The 14270-nt window shown below is 37.3% G+C and overlaps 5 protein-coding genes across 5 annotated transcripts; 1 reads left to right on the top strand and 4 right to left on the bottom strand.

The window, feature by feature from the left end:
• Window positions 1-822: 822 nt before the first annotated feature.
• On the bottom strand, window positions 823-1370 carry LOC17881136 (uncharacterized protein At1g15400). Its single transcript, XM_006289996.2, has one exon. It carries the CDS (start codon window positions 1319-1321, stop codon window positions 965-967), a length of 357 nt encoding a protein of 118 aa, XP_006290058.1. The 5' UTR covers window positions 1322-1370; the 3' UTR covers window positions 823-964.
• A 592-nt stretch (window positions 1371-1962) lies between these two features.
• LOC17884008 (mitochondrial pyruvate carrier 1) lies at window positions 1963-3470 on the top strand. The gene is made up of 5 exons (XM_006288872.2): window positions 1963-2106; window positions 2518-2629; window positions 2721-2775; window positions 2863-2998; window positions 3198-3470. Exons 2-5 carry the CDS (start codon window positions 2531-2533, stop codon window positions 3238-3240), a joined length of 333 nt encoding a protein of 110 aa, XP_006288934.1. The 5' UTR covers window positions 1963-2106; window positions 2518-2530; the 3' UTR covers window positions 3241-3470.
• Window positions 3471-3845: 375 nt separating this feature from the next.
• On the bottom strand, window positions 3846-8039 carry LOC17884135 (NADH-cytochrome b5 reductase-like protein). The gene is made up of 13 exons (XM_006289166.2): window positions 7770-8039; window positions 7470-7512; window positions 7314-7389; window positions 6632-6691; window positions 6465-6515; window positions 5941-5995; window positions 5748-5818; window positions 5613-5664; window positions 5229-5306; window positions 4910-4999; window positions 4698-4811; window positions 4447-4515; window positions 3846-4116 (listed from the first exon to the last, which is right to left on the bottom strand). The coding sequence occupies exons 1-13, from the start codon at window positions 7938-7940 to the stop codon at window positions 4060-4062; spliced, it is 987 nt and encodes a 328-aa protein (XP_006289228.1). The 5' UTR covers window positions 7941-8039; the 3' UTR covers window positions 3846-4059.
• Window positions 8040-8157: 118 nt separating this feature from the next.
• Window positions 8158-10806, bottom strand: LOC17882979 (nudix hydrolase 19, chloroplastic). The gene is made up of 6 exons (XM_006287711.2): window positions 10156-10806; window positions 9752-9892; window positions 9561-9665; window positions 9331-9430; window positions 8698-8790; window positions 8158-8603 (listed from the first exon to the last, which is right to left on the bottom strand). Exons 1-6 carry the CDS (start codon window positions 10747-10749, stop codon window positions 8320-8322), a joined length of 1317 nt encoding a protein of 438 aa, XP_006287773.1. The 5' UTR covers window positions 10750-10806; the 3' UTR covers window positions 8158-8319.
• A 168-nt stretch (window positions 10807-10974) lies between these two features.
• LOC17882903 (acyl-protein thioesterase 2) lies at window positions 10975-13874 on the bottom strand. The gene is made up of 9 exons (XM_006288349.2): window positions 13779-13874; window positions 13220-13303; window positions 13005-13116; window positions 12819-12855; window positions 12677-12746; window positions 11986-12090; window positions 11652-11802; window positions 11490-11569; window positions 10975-11300 (listed from the first exon to the last, which is right to left on the bottom strand). Exons 2-9 carry the CDS (start codon window positions 13248-13250, stop codon window positions 11128-11130), a joined length of 759 nt encoding a protein of 252 aa, XP_006288411.2. The 5' UTR covers window positions 13251-13303; window positions 13779-13874; the 3' UTR covers window positions 10975-11127.
• Window positions 13875-14270: the final 396 nt, after the last annotated feature.

Here is a 14270-nt window from a genome sequence, read left to right as displayed (position 1 = left end):
TTAGAAAGTAAAGATTCAAATGTGAAGATACATTAGAGTCTCTCAACTTCGTGAGAGATGTTTGTTGAAAGTAGGAGATGACTACTTGGTCAATCATTCGTTTCTGCATATGAATTAGACTATTAGAGAATAAGGACACCACCACTCCACCAGTGATGGGGAAAATCCTTTAAAACACTCCATTGTCCTTGACTTTAAGAAACATCTAATACAACGAGCTAGTAGTAGGAAGAAGTTTTGTGCAACAAATAAAAGAAAAGCAAAGAGGTTTTGATTTCTATAAAAGAAAAAAGAAGGTAGCATTGGGAATATGAGTTTCATCGAAACGCCTGCAAAATTCCCGGAGTGAGCATATTTGTGGTCAATTAAAAGCATATTTGCCGAAACCAAAGTAGCCATGTGTCAATATTATACTACTACAACACACGTACGTTACGGTGGAATGAATCCATACCGAGGGTCGTGCAGCGACAACTTTTCCAATTATTTATCAGCGTACGTACGTACGTAACACCACGCTCGACCGTTCTTGTCAAGTTTTTAAAAATCTTTTCTGGATCTTTTGTTTTGTGATTTCAACAAAACAATAAGAAGGCTAGAAATTTAGATATATCAATTGTCTTTTACATTACCGGAAATTTCTATGTATATATATATATATTCAGAAATACCATTCAAACTATGATTTGGTCTCTGGCTAGGATCAAATGGGCACAAGCCTCCACAATAACGTATAAACAAACACATTTGCAAGGATCAATCGAATAATAAGCCTGATGATCCCTTCAACCATCATATCATAAACCAAAGAAAGTAGAAGCAATCCTTCGCTTTGACGACCATCAAGGTTTCGAAATTTGTTTTGACATATAATAATCAAATCCTATATATGAATCCCATCATCCAAATGTTGTAAAATTAATGTTAAATTAATTACAACTTAATAATGAATATTAATTAATTATCATGCACTTCCAACGCTTGTTGATCTTCTCCTTCCTCTGCCTCTTCTTCTCCTGCTGTTAGACGAAAACAAAGAACAAAAGCCACAACCAACGGAAGATATCTTAGGAGAAGGTGGATCCAACGCCGGAGATATCTCACCCAATCTTCCACCATGCCCACATCCTCCTCCGTCCGATGCGCTGCGTTGCAACGTTGCAGCCGTAGCCGCCATTGATCCGTCACGATATTGATCGTTGCACCGGTCTTCTTGTCTTTCGACGTCGTTACGAATCTCCCCGCTGAAGAACCTGTCCTTCCATATGAGTCCTGAAGATCCTTGTCTCCTAAACGACGCCGTTGATCTCTGCAACGCCATCTTCTTCTTCTTCTCTCCTTCAATGAAATGTGAATTCTTTTTTTTTGCCTCCCGGAAACTAAATATTTGGAAGAAGAAACGGAAAACAAAGAATAATTATAATTATGGGAAACTAAGTTTTTAAACTTTTGTCTTTTTGGAAGTTTTCTTGATATTTTGGTTTTAAATGATTAAAGGAGTTGGAAGATTTCTTTTTTTATGTGTTTACTTTTTTCTTTTCAGAAATATTATCTTAATTATGGTTTCACATTTGTAGTTAAATTAACAATTAACAATTGTATTACCAAAAATAGGATAAAACAAAGAGAGACCTATTTATCTTACTGTTTGTTTCTTTTGTAAACAAAGTTCTTTGATATGTCATGACATAATGCCTGAAGAGAGAAATGCAAACTGTATTTCAAATCTCTTCATCAAGAATTAAATTAAGCAATTCACTATGGTGTTCCTAGCTCGTACGTAGACACATCATTCATTTGGTTTGGTTTGAAAAGCATTCATTTGGTTTGGTTTGGCTAAACCGAACCTATCCCTTAAATTAATTTAATTTTTTCATTTGACAAAAAGAAACAAAAGTGAAGAAAGGCCCAAACCCATATGGTCTTTGACTTGTGTGTGATATCATTGGCGTTGTTCCTCCTCTGTCTCTCTCTCTCTCTCTCTCTCTTTTCTAATATCTGTCTGTCATTTATATTCCCTCACACCAACTCGGCTCAATTGGGTAGCAAACCTTCTTCGAAACTTTTATTCCTGTTCGACCAGTCGGGGCTCTTCGAATCCCTCAGGTTTGTCTCGATCTCGAATTCGATTGCTACTCTTTTAGGAGAGCAGTCACATAAACCGAATTGTTCTCTTTGTTGACACTTTACCTAAATTAGTCTTAAAAGTTTTAGATTGGGAATCGAGAAAATGTATTGTGGTGTTTGAGTAACTCAATTTGAGAGGGCAAACCCTTGATTTTGGTGGGCTCTATGCAATCGCTTATAGAAACGGTTCATGTGCTTTGTGATATATATAAGATTATGTGATAAGATTTGGCTTTTTCTTTGAGTTATATCATCATGATTCTCCAATCAAATTCTGTATATGCTCTGTTGCAACTCTCTCTATGGGTTATATAGTTTCGAGTTTTAAGAGAGAAACAAAAATGTGCTTCTGAATGAAGTATTTACTTATCGCACTTATTTTTGTTTCAGAAAATATATATATATGGCTACATCAAGGTTCCAATCGTTCTTGAACAGCCCTGTTGGCCCTAAAACAACTCATTTCTGGGGTCCTATTGCTAATTGGGGTTTCGTTGCTGCGGTATGTTTCTCTTTCCATGTCTTTTCCTTTTTTAATAACAATTCATCTTTTTTTGATGATCCATAATAGTTTTGAATTGGTTACACTACAGGGTTTGGTGGATATGCAAAAGCCCCCTGAGATGATTTCTGGAAACATGTCTTCAGGTAAAATAAAATAAAGAGATCGTCCTTATATGTATGCATCATTATTAGTAAGCCTCTCATTACATGTTTTGGTTTTGTTTTGTACAGCGATGTGCGTTTACTCTGCATTGTTCATGAGATTTGCCTGGATGGTTCAACCGCGCAACTATTTGCTACTTGCGTGCCATGCATCAAACGAGACTGTACAGCTCTATCAGCTCTCACGTTGGGCTAGAGCCCAAGGGTAAGTTCTACTTGACCGAGTACCATGTATACATGAACTAATACACTCGAAAAGCGTCCTTTTGAACTCGAAAAAAAGTTCTCTGTTCTAAATTAAGAGCTGAAGGAAATAAAGCCAGTATGTTTCCTGTGTACAATTTATGCAATTGCTTCCACAGTTTTAGCTTACTTGAAAATCCCCTTAATGCGCTTGATGACAGGTATTTATCCTCCAAGAAAGAAGAGGAGAAACCGTCTCAGTAAACCAGAACGAGGAAAGTTTTCTTCAATGATCATTCAGCATTTGTTCTTGGGAATTACTGAATCCATCGTTATTTATATTTCCTTTGAAACGTGTTTGTGTTGTGTCCCCAAGATATGGTTGCTTCACTTGCATTTATCCTTTTTGTTTGATAAGTAACAGCTTGTAATAAAATTTGCCAATTTGGGACCACTCCACATCTCGTTCACACACAATGCAAAACTCGAAAATATGTCAGCTCTTGCAAATTCTTAACCACTCTTGCAAATTCTTAACCATTCTGCAGTGATCGTTCATGGTTTGAGAATGTCAAGTTTCTGTACTTGGTAGAAAATTCACATCAATCTTCTATGCACAGAAGTGTCAACGTGTGTATTGGATTACTCTGCAACGTGTGTATTGGATTACTCTGCAACGATTGTACATTAGCGAATTGATACAGTTCTTTATTTTATACGATTAGAGATAGATTTTGGAGGGTATATAATGAAGAGGACATTGATTTGTAGGTGTTAGCAAAATAAACTACTGTTTATCAAAAAAGGTCTAAGCCAAGTTGAGAAATTCTACAAGCTCCAAGCACAAGAGATAAGTCGACACACAGACATGAATGCAAATGCACAATTCTCATCTTTCAAATCATATTCAGTTTCTTGTTCGCATTAAGATTTATCATCAAAATCAAGTTCCCACTACTACCTGCAGACACAATGACTAACTGATCTGTTTTGCTATGTTTATTTTCAACAATTAATGTTTGCCTGAGGACACTTTATTACATGAAATGTCAGAAACTACGGAATTCTGATTCTCACGTCCTCTCAGAATTTGAAAACCATTTGCTCTGTGTATCCGAGGTCCTTGAGTATCCCTTTGACCTGCGGTAAAAAAAGCCACGAGACATTAGACATGAACTGCTCTGCATCTTGTTGATTTGACTGATTAGTTTTTTTGCGACTAATATCTACAGATTCGATGACTCGTTTCAACTTCTGCCATGAAATTATCAAACGTGTCCTAATAACAAGACTGCTTATTTAAGAGCCATCTCATAGCCTTTTATAGAACACATTCCCTAAAGGTCCTTAAGTCGAAGCTCCACAGCGTTTCAGAGTTGATAATTACATGCAAACCAACACACTCTCATCGCAAAGGTTTAACTCTAGCAACATTGCAAAGAAAAAAAGTGTTGATGAATTGGTACAAACCTCTCCTTGTGACCAGTCTGGAGCTTTGCCTCCAGATATATGCTCCATCATCCCAGGAGGACCACATACCTGAATCAAGGGTGAAGCACACCACATATTATGAATTAAATAACAGTGTACGTTTTGATTCCATCACTCATTTGTTACTAGATCAAATCTATAATGCTAAGTGTTTTGACATCATCATGTCATCCTCTCATTCTCAGGAAACAGAGCCTTACTATGGTTCTGAAGATAATAAGGTAACTTACAAGGACTAGAGTATCGTCTGCAGGAAGAGGTAAGCCTTTTAGTGCCATATCCTTTGAAACGTAACCTACTCCTCCTTTCCAGGTTTTAGTGGGATTGTCAACAGTGTAGAATATCTGTCGATTTTAACATCAAAATATTTTTAAGATATGTGTGTCTTCTAATCTATGGTAAAACAACGAGCAAACTAATCAATTGATAAATCCAAGAGTACCTTCAAATTTGGGTGGTTAGCCTGAAGTACATCAAGCTTCTGCTTCAGAAGTATATCATCTGGAGAAACATTGGCATAAAGCAGTGAAATCTGTGCAAACAAAGAAATTGTAAAGTTCCATGCTAACACACTTCTTTTTTAATGAAAAACCTCAGCTGATTTTGAAATGAACTGTAGAGGATAACACTTTCAAGATTTCGGTAAACAAACCAGCACTAGTACCAGAAGCAGTTCAGAAATTCATTCGCATAGACATATACTTCAATATTGGGTGTAAAAAATAATTTCGGGAAAAAAAAGATAACAATAAAATGGTCACCTGCGTGTTGTCCTCGGGATTCTTCACAATGGCATCAATCACTTGAAGCATTGGAGTAATCCCACTTCCACCAGCAATCTTCAAGATTTTTTTCAACACAAAATCATAGGTCAGAATTTTTCTTTCATTACATTTACTTGTAAGCATAATACAAAAAATGACTACAAGTCAGTAATTCATGCTAATAAACAGGAACTTCATGGAACAATTGAATTTTTGAGGACCTGCATATCAACAAATGAGAGTACGCGAATAATTCATACCCTGAGATGAGAAAAATCTAGTGCAGTCCATATCTCTAAACTTATACTTCCATACAAACAAAACAGATGGTATGTAAGAACCTTAAGTAAAGTTGGTTGTAACAAGGGAGTAAGGGTATACCATGCCAATATGTTTCTTCATATTCGGTGAATATTTGAACTTTTCAACGGGTCTACAAGAAAAGAAACAGTTACTACCATATAAAATAAAGAACTATCACCAACCGCAGTTAATGAAGGCTGTATTAAACTATACCCTTTTACTTCCAACACATCTCCCGGTTTTAAGCTGGCAAAATGCTGACTCATTTTTCCGTCTGGATATACCTACAAAAAGCAGATAACTACATCAACAACAAAGTTAAAAAAAACGTGCAGTCATAACACATCTACTTCTTTTCTAGAAAATAGTAGCAAAAGTAGAGTTATGCACATGTGTGCACTCATACCTTAATCAGTAAATCAAAATATCCCTTAGAGTCTGGGTCTGATATAGGAGTGTAACTGAAATTAATTCACAAGTATAAGATAATAAGGTCACGGTATTAAAAAGCTTTATAGTATAAAGCTAGAAATATAATGATCTGGAAACTTTATTTGCATGATAATTTGTATACTGACTAATCAATCCAAAAGTTGGAAATATAAGAGACAGATACCACAAACGTGGTAGCTTCAGCAGCTGTAATTTAGAATCAAGAAAAACCTTCTCTCAAAAATAAGTCTGCATAAATTCTGCATTATTTCCAAGCTTTTTGTTTTATTCTCTTAATGACAGCTATCAGCCTTCAACTTTAAGTTGTAGAATTTCATGAAAACAGAAGGTAAAACGACTAATTAAATGAAAATCCGGTGTGTTAAAAATGGCCTCCTTTAAAGCAATCCAACAAAAGTAAAAAAAAAAATGTAACAGATAGGTTAGCAGAGCAATTGACACAATGCAAAGCTAGTGAAAAAATTTAGATGAACTTACGGTCGAATGACATATTTCGTTTTCCCTTCAGCATTATAGCCTAAAGGAGCCCTGTACAAAGAAAACAGAAAGGTAAGCTTTACCACTTTAGTTGAGAAATTTTACACAAGCCGTCCAAAAATAAATTTGTTTTCCTGTAAAATGGAAGGAGTGTGACCACAGCATACCTTGTCAAGAGACAAGAAGCAACATGTAGACCCAACTCAGCTGAGGGGTCAAATGAGAACCTAGATTTCAAGGCAAAGCCAAAACAAGAAAACCAAAGTTTATCACCATGACCTATATATAATTATCCTTAAAAATGGACTTAAATACATGAGTATTGCGAAAAAAAAAAAATTATATGAGCTTAAGAGGCTCTTAGAGATAGTAAGAAAGTTAGTAAGAAACAACTTTCGACACCTAAACTGCGGATTCCAACCATATTAATAGCAGCAATTCCCATTACTGAGATATGGCTACATAAGCTTAAAGGATTAAACAAACTAAAGCACTTGAAATTTTACCAAAAATGACACTCAATTATGCAGATGGTTCATAATGCATACCCTCTAAGCCTCTATGCAGTAAAAGGATACAAAATGCTTAGCACATATTAGAAGTTACACAAGAAAGGATGAGAAACAAACAAGTATTCACTAGACAATTATCCATACCATGCCACCCACAACCCTATAAATGTTCCTTTGTTCAATAACTATTTGTTCCCCAGTTACGATATAAGATGTGAGTTACAAAGTAATACTTAGTGACAATCACTTACCAGATTATGAAAAACTTGAATAGTGTCACAAATTCAAAGCTAATATGCCTTTTTATGATGAATACATTAATGAGTCAAGCCAATACCTGAACAACTGGGTGTTGTGGCTAACCCTAGCAGTGTCTTGAAGCTTGAACTCGAGCCATTTATCAGGGTTTAGAGCTGAAATAACACAGCACAAAACAATAAGTTCCGAGTACATAATGAAGTATAAACGCTATAACTATATCCAAAAAGCGCACCTGTTTTTGGTCCAGTCTCTTCCTTAGCTTGATCCAGATAAACCTGCGATCATAAAGCACAACGATTATAAACGCAAGCCAAATTACTGAGAAGAAAGACCTAATACGCTATTATAAAGATCTATATGTTTTGTATTTTTCGTCTAAACTCGTCTGATTGAATGTGAAATACAACAAATCATACATTGAACAAAATGCAAGAGAAAGGAACCCAAACCAGAAAAAAAAAAAATGGAATTCGAAATGATCAGAGACAACAGATATAAGAAACATTAGTGCGAAAACAAAAGAAAAGTTCACCAGATTGTTGCCGGATGCTAAGTAATAGTAAGAGAATCCGCCGGAAAGTGCCGCGATTGCACCGGCAGAGAATCGGAAAGCGCCAGAACCAGATTTGCTTTGGGATCCAAGTGCGACTGGGAATGTGATCGGAGCTGACTTAGCGAGTCGCCGGAAGAAGGTGGCTGCCATAGTTGTTAGATCTCGGAAAACGAACAAAATGGTTTGGACTGACTTTGGAGGAAGAAAGGGTTTTAGAATCTGGGAAGAGGAGACGGTGAATGCTTATGCTAGCCTACGGAGATGTCTAGTTAAGAATTGTGGAATTCTCATTTGTTTAACTTGAAATTTACATAATTATTTTTGACTAACAACATGATTGGGAATAACAGCTAATTTTAGAAACAGCTTTATATGGAAATTCTTTTATTAAAAATTATTGAGGTAAAATCTAATTGTTGTTGCAAGAAATAACTTGGAGCAAGTCCATACAAATAAGTACGCATCAATTCAAAAGAAGCATCACCATAGCAAAAGTTTGGTATCTAAGCATCAAAGTCATCTTTCCTAGCTACAAACTTGAGAGAGAGACACCGGCTTGCTGTTTAGAATGAACATTGCCAGGAGCCTCATCTACCCATGCTGAGATCAGATGGTGGGCGATTGCAAACGGCCCCGGGATAAACATAGGAGCGAGCTCACCGCTTTCAAGATTGAAATCGGTCGATAGACTCTGGGTTCTCTCCACACCTTTACACATCTGCTCTATCTTTGCAGCAGCTGTTCTTTGCGCCTTCCTGTATTCTGCAACAGCCAGTGCTTTCTTCACATCTTCTCTACTGTGCCATTGAGCATCTGCGCAACAAAAACAATAAACAAGAAAACATGTTAAGAATGTGATGGATTTTAACAAAAAGCTGGCACTTCAAAGAGTCAGAAGTATATATACCTTCCAACTCTTCTTTGTCTACAGTTATGTCAACCGTCTTGGCGAAAGCAAAGAACCCGAGCATCAATTGGCAAGGCATGCTACTTGGTCCCACTGCAATTAAAGATGGCAATTTTCTTGCTTATGTTAAACCTGCATTTCCAGAAAATTCTAAAGCTCTTTTGACATTAAGATCAAGGTTCCTAATTACCTAAAGTTACAGCAGTCGTAACAATTGAAGCAGCATGTAAGGTCTACTGTCTACACATGGGAAAGTATGAGGAATCTTTTGGTAGACATACTACGGATAAGGCTGTAATATATATGTTACTAATATGTTACTAAGTTCTGTATGACTGTAAAAAAAAAAGGTGATATAAATGTCAAATCTACACACTGGATAACTACTATGCTAAGGATGCCAATTTGCTCATAATGAAACCCTCCTTTTTAATCTGCTCAACAACTAACTTGTCCAACAATAGCAGCACTATTCTGTGAGATGTATGCGGTAAAGGACCTATCACACTCGTGGATGCATGCATTCTACATTAGCTAAGATAAACTTTGGAAGCCATAAGCTAATAAACGTAGATAGAACATATGAATGCAACACAGAGAAACCCTAAGCTAACACCTATATTAATTTCTTACCAGGCCAAGGCTGAGAGCTGTGATAGACAACTTCTCCTACTTCAATGCCAGTCTCTTCCCATGTTTCTCGCCTCACAGCCTCTTCTAAGCTTTCCCCTGGCTAGCAGAAGCAGCGTAGATTATATATATGACTCAGATGCAAGATCAAGCAAAATGAGAGGGCCTACTCAACGGTAGATGGGATGAAAAAAGGATAACAAGAAATATTCGAAAAAAAATTCAGTTCTTACCTCAATAAATCCAGCTAAACAACTCCACATTCTCGGTACATATCTAGATTGCCTGCTTAAAAGCGCACGGTCATTTTCACGATCAATAACTAACATTATAACCACCTGTAATAGACAAAAGACAATCAGACAGAAGTTTCACAATGTCATACTCTTAGGGAAATTTACAGTAGGAGAAAGCACCAATATACCGGGTCAACACGGGGATAAACCCGTTTTTTGCATGTCTCATTTGTGCATTGTTTTCTCCTTCCTGCTTCCCTTGGAACAGTTGTACCTCCACAAGATCCACAAAATCCTGATACGTTGTGCCATTCAAGCAATGCCCTGGCCTATCATGATATAGTTAACATGTATTAGCACCAATACGATGGTACATGGGTTGAGATCAATCTTGTGGGCGAAAAGAGAGAAACGACTCCTAAGTTCTAAACTGCAGAAAAGTTAGCAATAATGATACATCTTAAAGCAACATTGATGAGCTCAAAATTTCGTAAACCATATCATTTACTTGAATGTCTTGCGTCAAATCACTAAACTGTAACCAACAACAAGAAGTTCAAACATAATTAAAATGTTGGAAAAGGCCACATACATGGCCGGCAATAGCCAATTCATCCATAGCGCGTTGATCAGTCCAATCAGCAGCAACCATTAGGGTTCGGAGCTCGACAAAACACAGCTTCCTACCCCCTAATTCAGAAACAACACCGTCTTCAGACAAATCAACAGCCCAATACACCAAATCTTCTTCCACCTTGGGTCCTAAATACACAAGCGAGTCCTCGCTCAGATCAACCCCACAACTCGCCAACAAAACCTTACAATCGGCCAAGCTGATCCATCCCAGATGCCATATAGGCGTGGTACTAGCGTCTCCACCGCTCGAGAACACCAATGGGCGACCCTTGCTAAAGGGAAGGACTTTAAAATCAGGAGAAACTGTGGGTTGATTAGGGATTCCTGGAATCAGGGTTTTGAGGGATTCGTAAGCAGAGGTGGGTGAAAAAGGATCGGTTGATTTCGGAGTTTTGGACTTCAAGGGATTGCCTGCGAACGCGTGGGTCCTAAGGTTCATCGACATTGTGAGAGCAGAGAGTGTTCTTCTTCTGGCTAAGCTTAGAGTCACGGATCTAGAGAGGGAAGAGAGAGCTGGATATGAAGAAGAGGAGAGGAAGAGAGCGAGCATCTCTGGTTATTTCTCCCCATTGTTTCGCGCTTGATGATGGTGTTAGGTTCCCCACTCGGAGTGAGAAATGAGCAACGATGATTCAGTGCAGTATGGTCCTCACACGTGTCAAACTATGCTCCACACACGTGTAAACATGCAATTAGTCACCTGATGCGCAACTGTCGGCGCCTACTCATTTTAAATTAACCAATAAATGAAAGTTTTTTTTTATAATCCCTCTAATTGCATAGTTCGGTTGACCATTGGCATTGATGGAGACGAAATTGTCTTACACAAATATTTCAACGAAACATAGTGAATTTCCGAGACATTCATATAAATCACGCTCTCAAGAATTACAGGTTTTTCATCAGAGAGCCCAATCGTTCGAAAGCCTCAACCTTCGAGGGCGAGGGTGGATGTCAACCATGCGCACAACTCATCCATCTCCTGTGGGATTGTGTGGTGACCAAGTTGAGTGTAAGGTTTAAAGGTCACCTTCTTGAACCCATTTGAAAGCAAGGCCTTTGAAGATTTCTCCCCAAATTTGAATGGTACCACATCATCACCTGAAAATGAATCAGTTGGTCACATTAAGACAAGACAAATCTCAGAAATGCAACCCTTCTTCAAAAATATGAACTGTATTTACAGCAAGGTTCCAGTAAAAACATGACCGACCAATTGGTTTAGCATATTAAACATGCTGAGAAGTGAAACAGTTCAAAAGTAGTGTATAATATAATTTGCTTAACTACCTTTTCCATGACAAACTACAATGGGCAACGATGCAGCTCGGTTCTTAATCTGTTCCTCTTCTAGTTTGCCAGCCAGTGTCCTGTGAGAATAATAAACGTACAAAAGTGACTTCAATATACCAATCAGACTAGGAGAAATGTTACGAGAAGAGGAAAACATACTTTGCACAAGGAAGCCAGCCGCTTAAGCCTATGACTGCACTTAAATTGATAGGGTATGGATTGCCATTTCCATATTTACCCAGAGCAAAACAAGTTGCAGAATATAAGGATGTCGCTGCACCCATGCTGAACCCACCAACACCTAATTTAACTTCAGCAATGAAAGATATCACAGATTTAGAAATGGAATCTCAGAATCTTGGGTTTTCAGCCACAGCTTGTGAGAAAACTAGGAACAAGTAACAAGTTGAGAGTTCTGAAAGCAAAACCATGGTCTAGAATCCAAACAAAAGAATTTAACTTAATATTCTAGATCAACAGGAAATAAACTTACTGTCAGCAGGCTCATTCGACAACAGATTTGCAACATGTGCAGCAGCCACATCCAATCCTTCCATATCATCAGGTCCATTTTCATTTATGTCCACCACATCAAACCCTACATAAATTACAGTAGCAAGTCATCAAATCATTTGCCACACAAAATACTTCACTAGTCACTATATAATGACTTTCATGCACCAGTCTGATGATAGTGTCTACAAAACAAGGTAAAGAATGCTCTATATGTTATACCAATACTATTGCCTCCAAGGAGAGGAGTAAAGTTTCTTTTTTGGTTAAAGGTAAATTATATTGTTCATGGAAAAAGTAAGATCCTTTAAGAACCTGTCCCTTATGTATATAACAGAAGATAATTTTTGCAAAGAGATTCCCAATATTTAGAAAGAATGATAAAATCCTTCTCTGGGCCGAATTAATGATGAGCTTCATACAAAACTAAAGAAGTGTAAAGAGTTTGATCTATATTTGCGAGCTTATTCCTTCTAACTTGGTTGGCTACTTTGTTCAGTAACCTCTGTTCAAAATTTACGAAATTCAAAACCAAAATTGTGTTTGATTTTCCCATGGCACATTCTTTGCAAGAACATCATCAAACTTAATTGTATTCTCCTCTTTTTCCATAAAGAATAGATTCCACTAAACAGAATGAAAGACGAATGCTATGTAGCAAATATACTTACAAGCTGTGGAGGGAAAACCACCAAACAAACTTATAGGCTGAGAAGGAGCAGTCGGGCAAATCCATTTGATCTTACATAAGAAATACATACATAGATGGGTTAGTATTCATCAAGGTAAATTAATTGAGCACGTATAACTCACATTTGGAAGGGGAAGGGTCTCCAAAATCTGCGACCAGCTGCAGTCAGAAAAAGAAAAAGACTTACGATTATGACTACCAACTTAAAAACAAACCACGTATCAAGATGGAAGCCATGTCGGACAAACTAATGTACTATGGTAGCTGATTTTCAAAATGAAAACCAACTTGGAACAGAAAGGAATCACCTTGAGCCATTGTCTCCAAGCCCATGTAGCCAGACAATAGTTGCTTGGTGCTTCCCTTTGGGCCTAACGACATGAGTTTTCCCAAACTCAACTGCTCTTCTAAAATTTCTCCCTGAGATGATGTTGCAAACAAGAGTTATATTCAATATTTTTTTTCCATTTGAACTCGCTCAAAAACAAAACAATGTGTAGTAAAACAAAAAGAATCTTCTGACCTGAACCAACTGCAGCACCGGAGATACTCATACTGGAGGACAAGCAATGCCGTGAAACGAGCACTTGGTGAAACAAAAATGACCCTGCAAGGAAAACGAATACATCAAGCATTATACCACATTGACAAAATCAGGTGAGATCTTAGCACTTTTAGTAACATAGATAATGATACCATAGGACACAAGAGAAAACAAATACCACATTGTTCAAACCTAAATTAGAGCTAACATTTAAGAAGCAAAGACAGCGTCCCTTGTTCCCAGTTCCAACTATTCTATTCATCAGACGGATAACTTCAAATAATTCACATACGATATACGAAAACAACAATAAAAGCTCTAACAGAGAAAAAAAATATCATTCAAATCTATAGTTCGTTTAGACATTGTGCAGGAAAAGGCACAAAGTGCTCGATCGATTGACAAAAGTTCCAAGAATTCACGGAAACCCCAGATACGAAAACTTCGTTGTCTTACAGACGAAATTGCAAAACGAAACCAGAATTATACATTACAGAGCAGATGCTAAAAAAATTGGTGAAGCGAATAGAAAGGTTACCTGAGACAGTATACCTCGGCGAGGTTACTCGACGGAGAAGTCTAAGGGAGCTAAAAAAATAAAACAAAAAAGAAACAGAGCTTTCTAGCAGCAATCCATAAACTCTTGTATAATGTGGATTGCACTTTTGTTTGCCTTCGCGTCCATTATTATTAATTATTTTCAACTTTTAGTCCCCAAACTTTTTGCTTTGGTTACTATCTGCCTCAATTTTAGAATTGGGGGATTCGGTTTACTTTGATCAACCCAAATTCCGGTTAAAGGTTCCCAGTGGGAGGCTTTGTCTACTAGGCAGTCTAGGCCCTCCTAGCTACAATACATCATTTTCATAAAAAGATTCTAGATCATTGCTAACAATATATTATTTTTCGAGTTATGATTCATAATACGTTCCATTGAGACGATGATTTGTGCTTATTATAGTTATTCATCTTGACATTTTATGATTCTAATATATGCTTATATTTTGTTAGAGTAGATGGACCGAATTTG

Source organism: Capsella rubella, unplaced genomic scaffold, assembly GCF_000375325.1.
Source record: "Capsella rubella cultivar Monte Gargano unplaced genomic scaffold, Caprub1_0 scaffold_6, whole genome shotgun sequence".
In the NCBI taxonomy this organism is placed as follows: Eukaryota; Viridiplantae; Streptophyta; class Magnoliopsida; order Brassicales; family Brassicaceae; genus Capsella; species Capsella rubella.
This window is presented reverse-complemented; position numbering and strand designations above follow the sequence as displayed.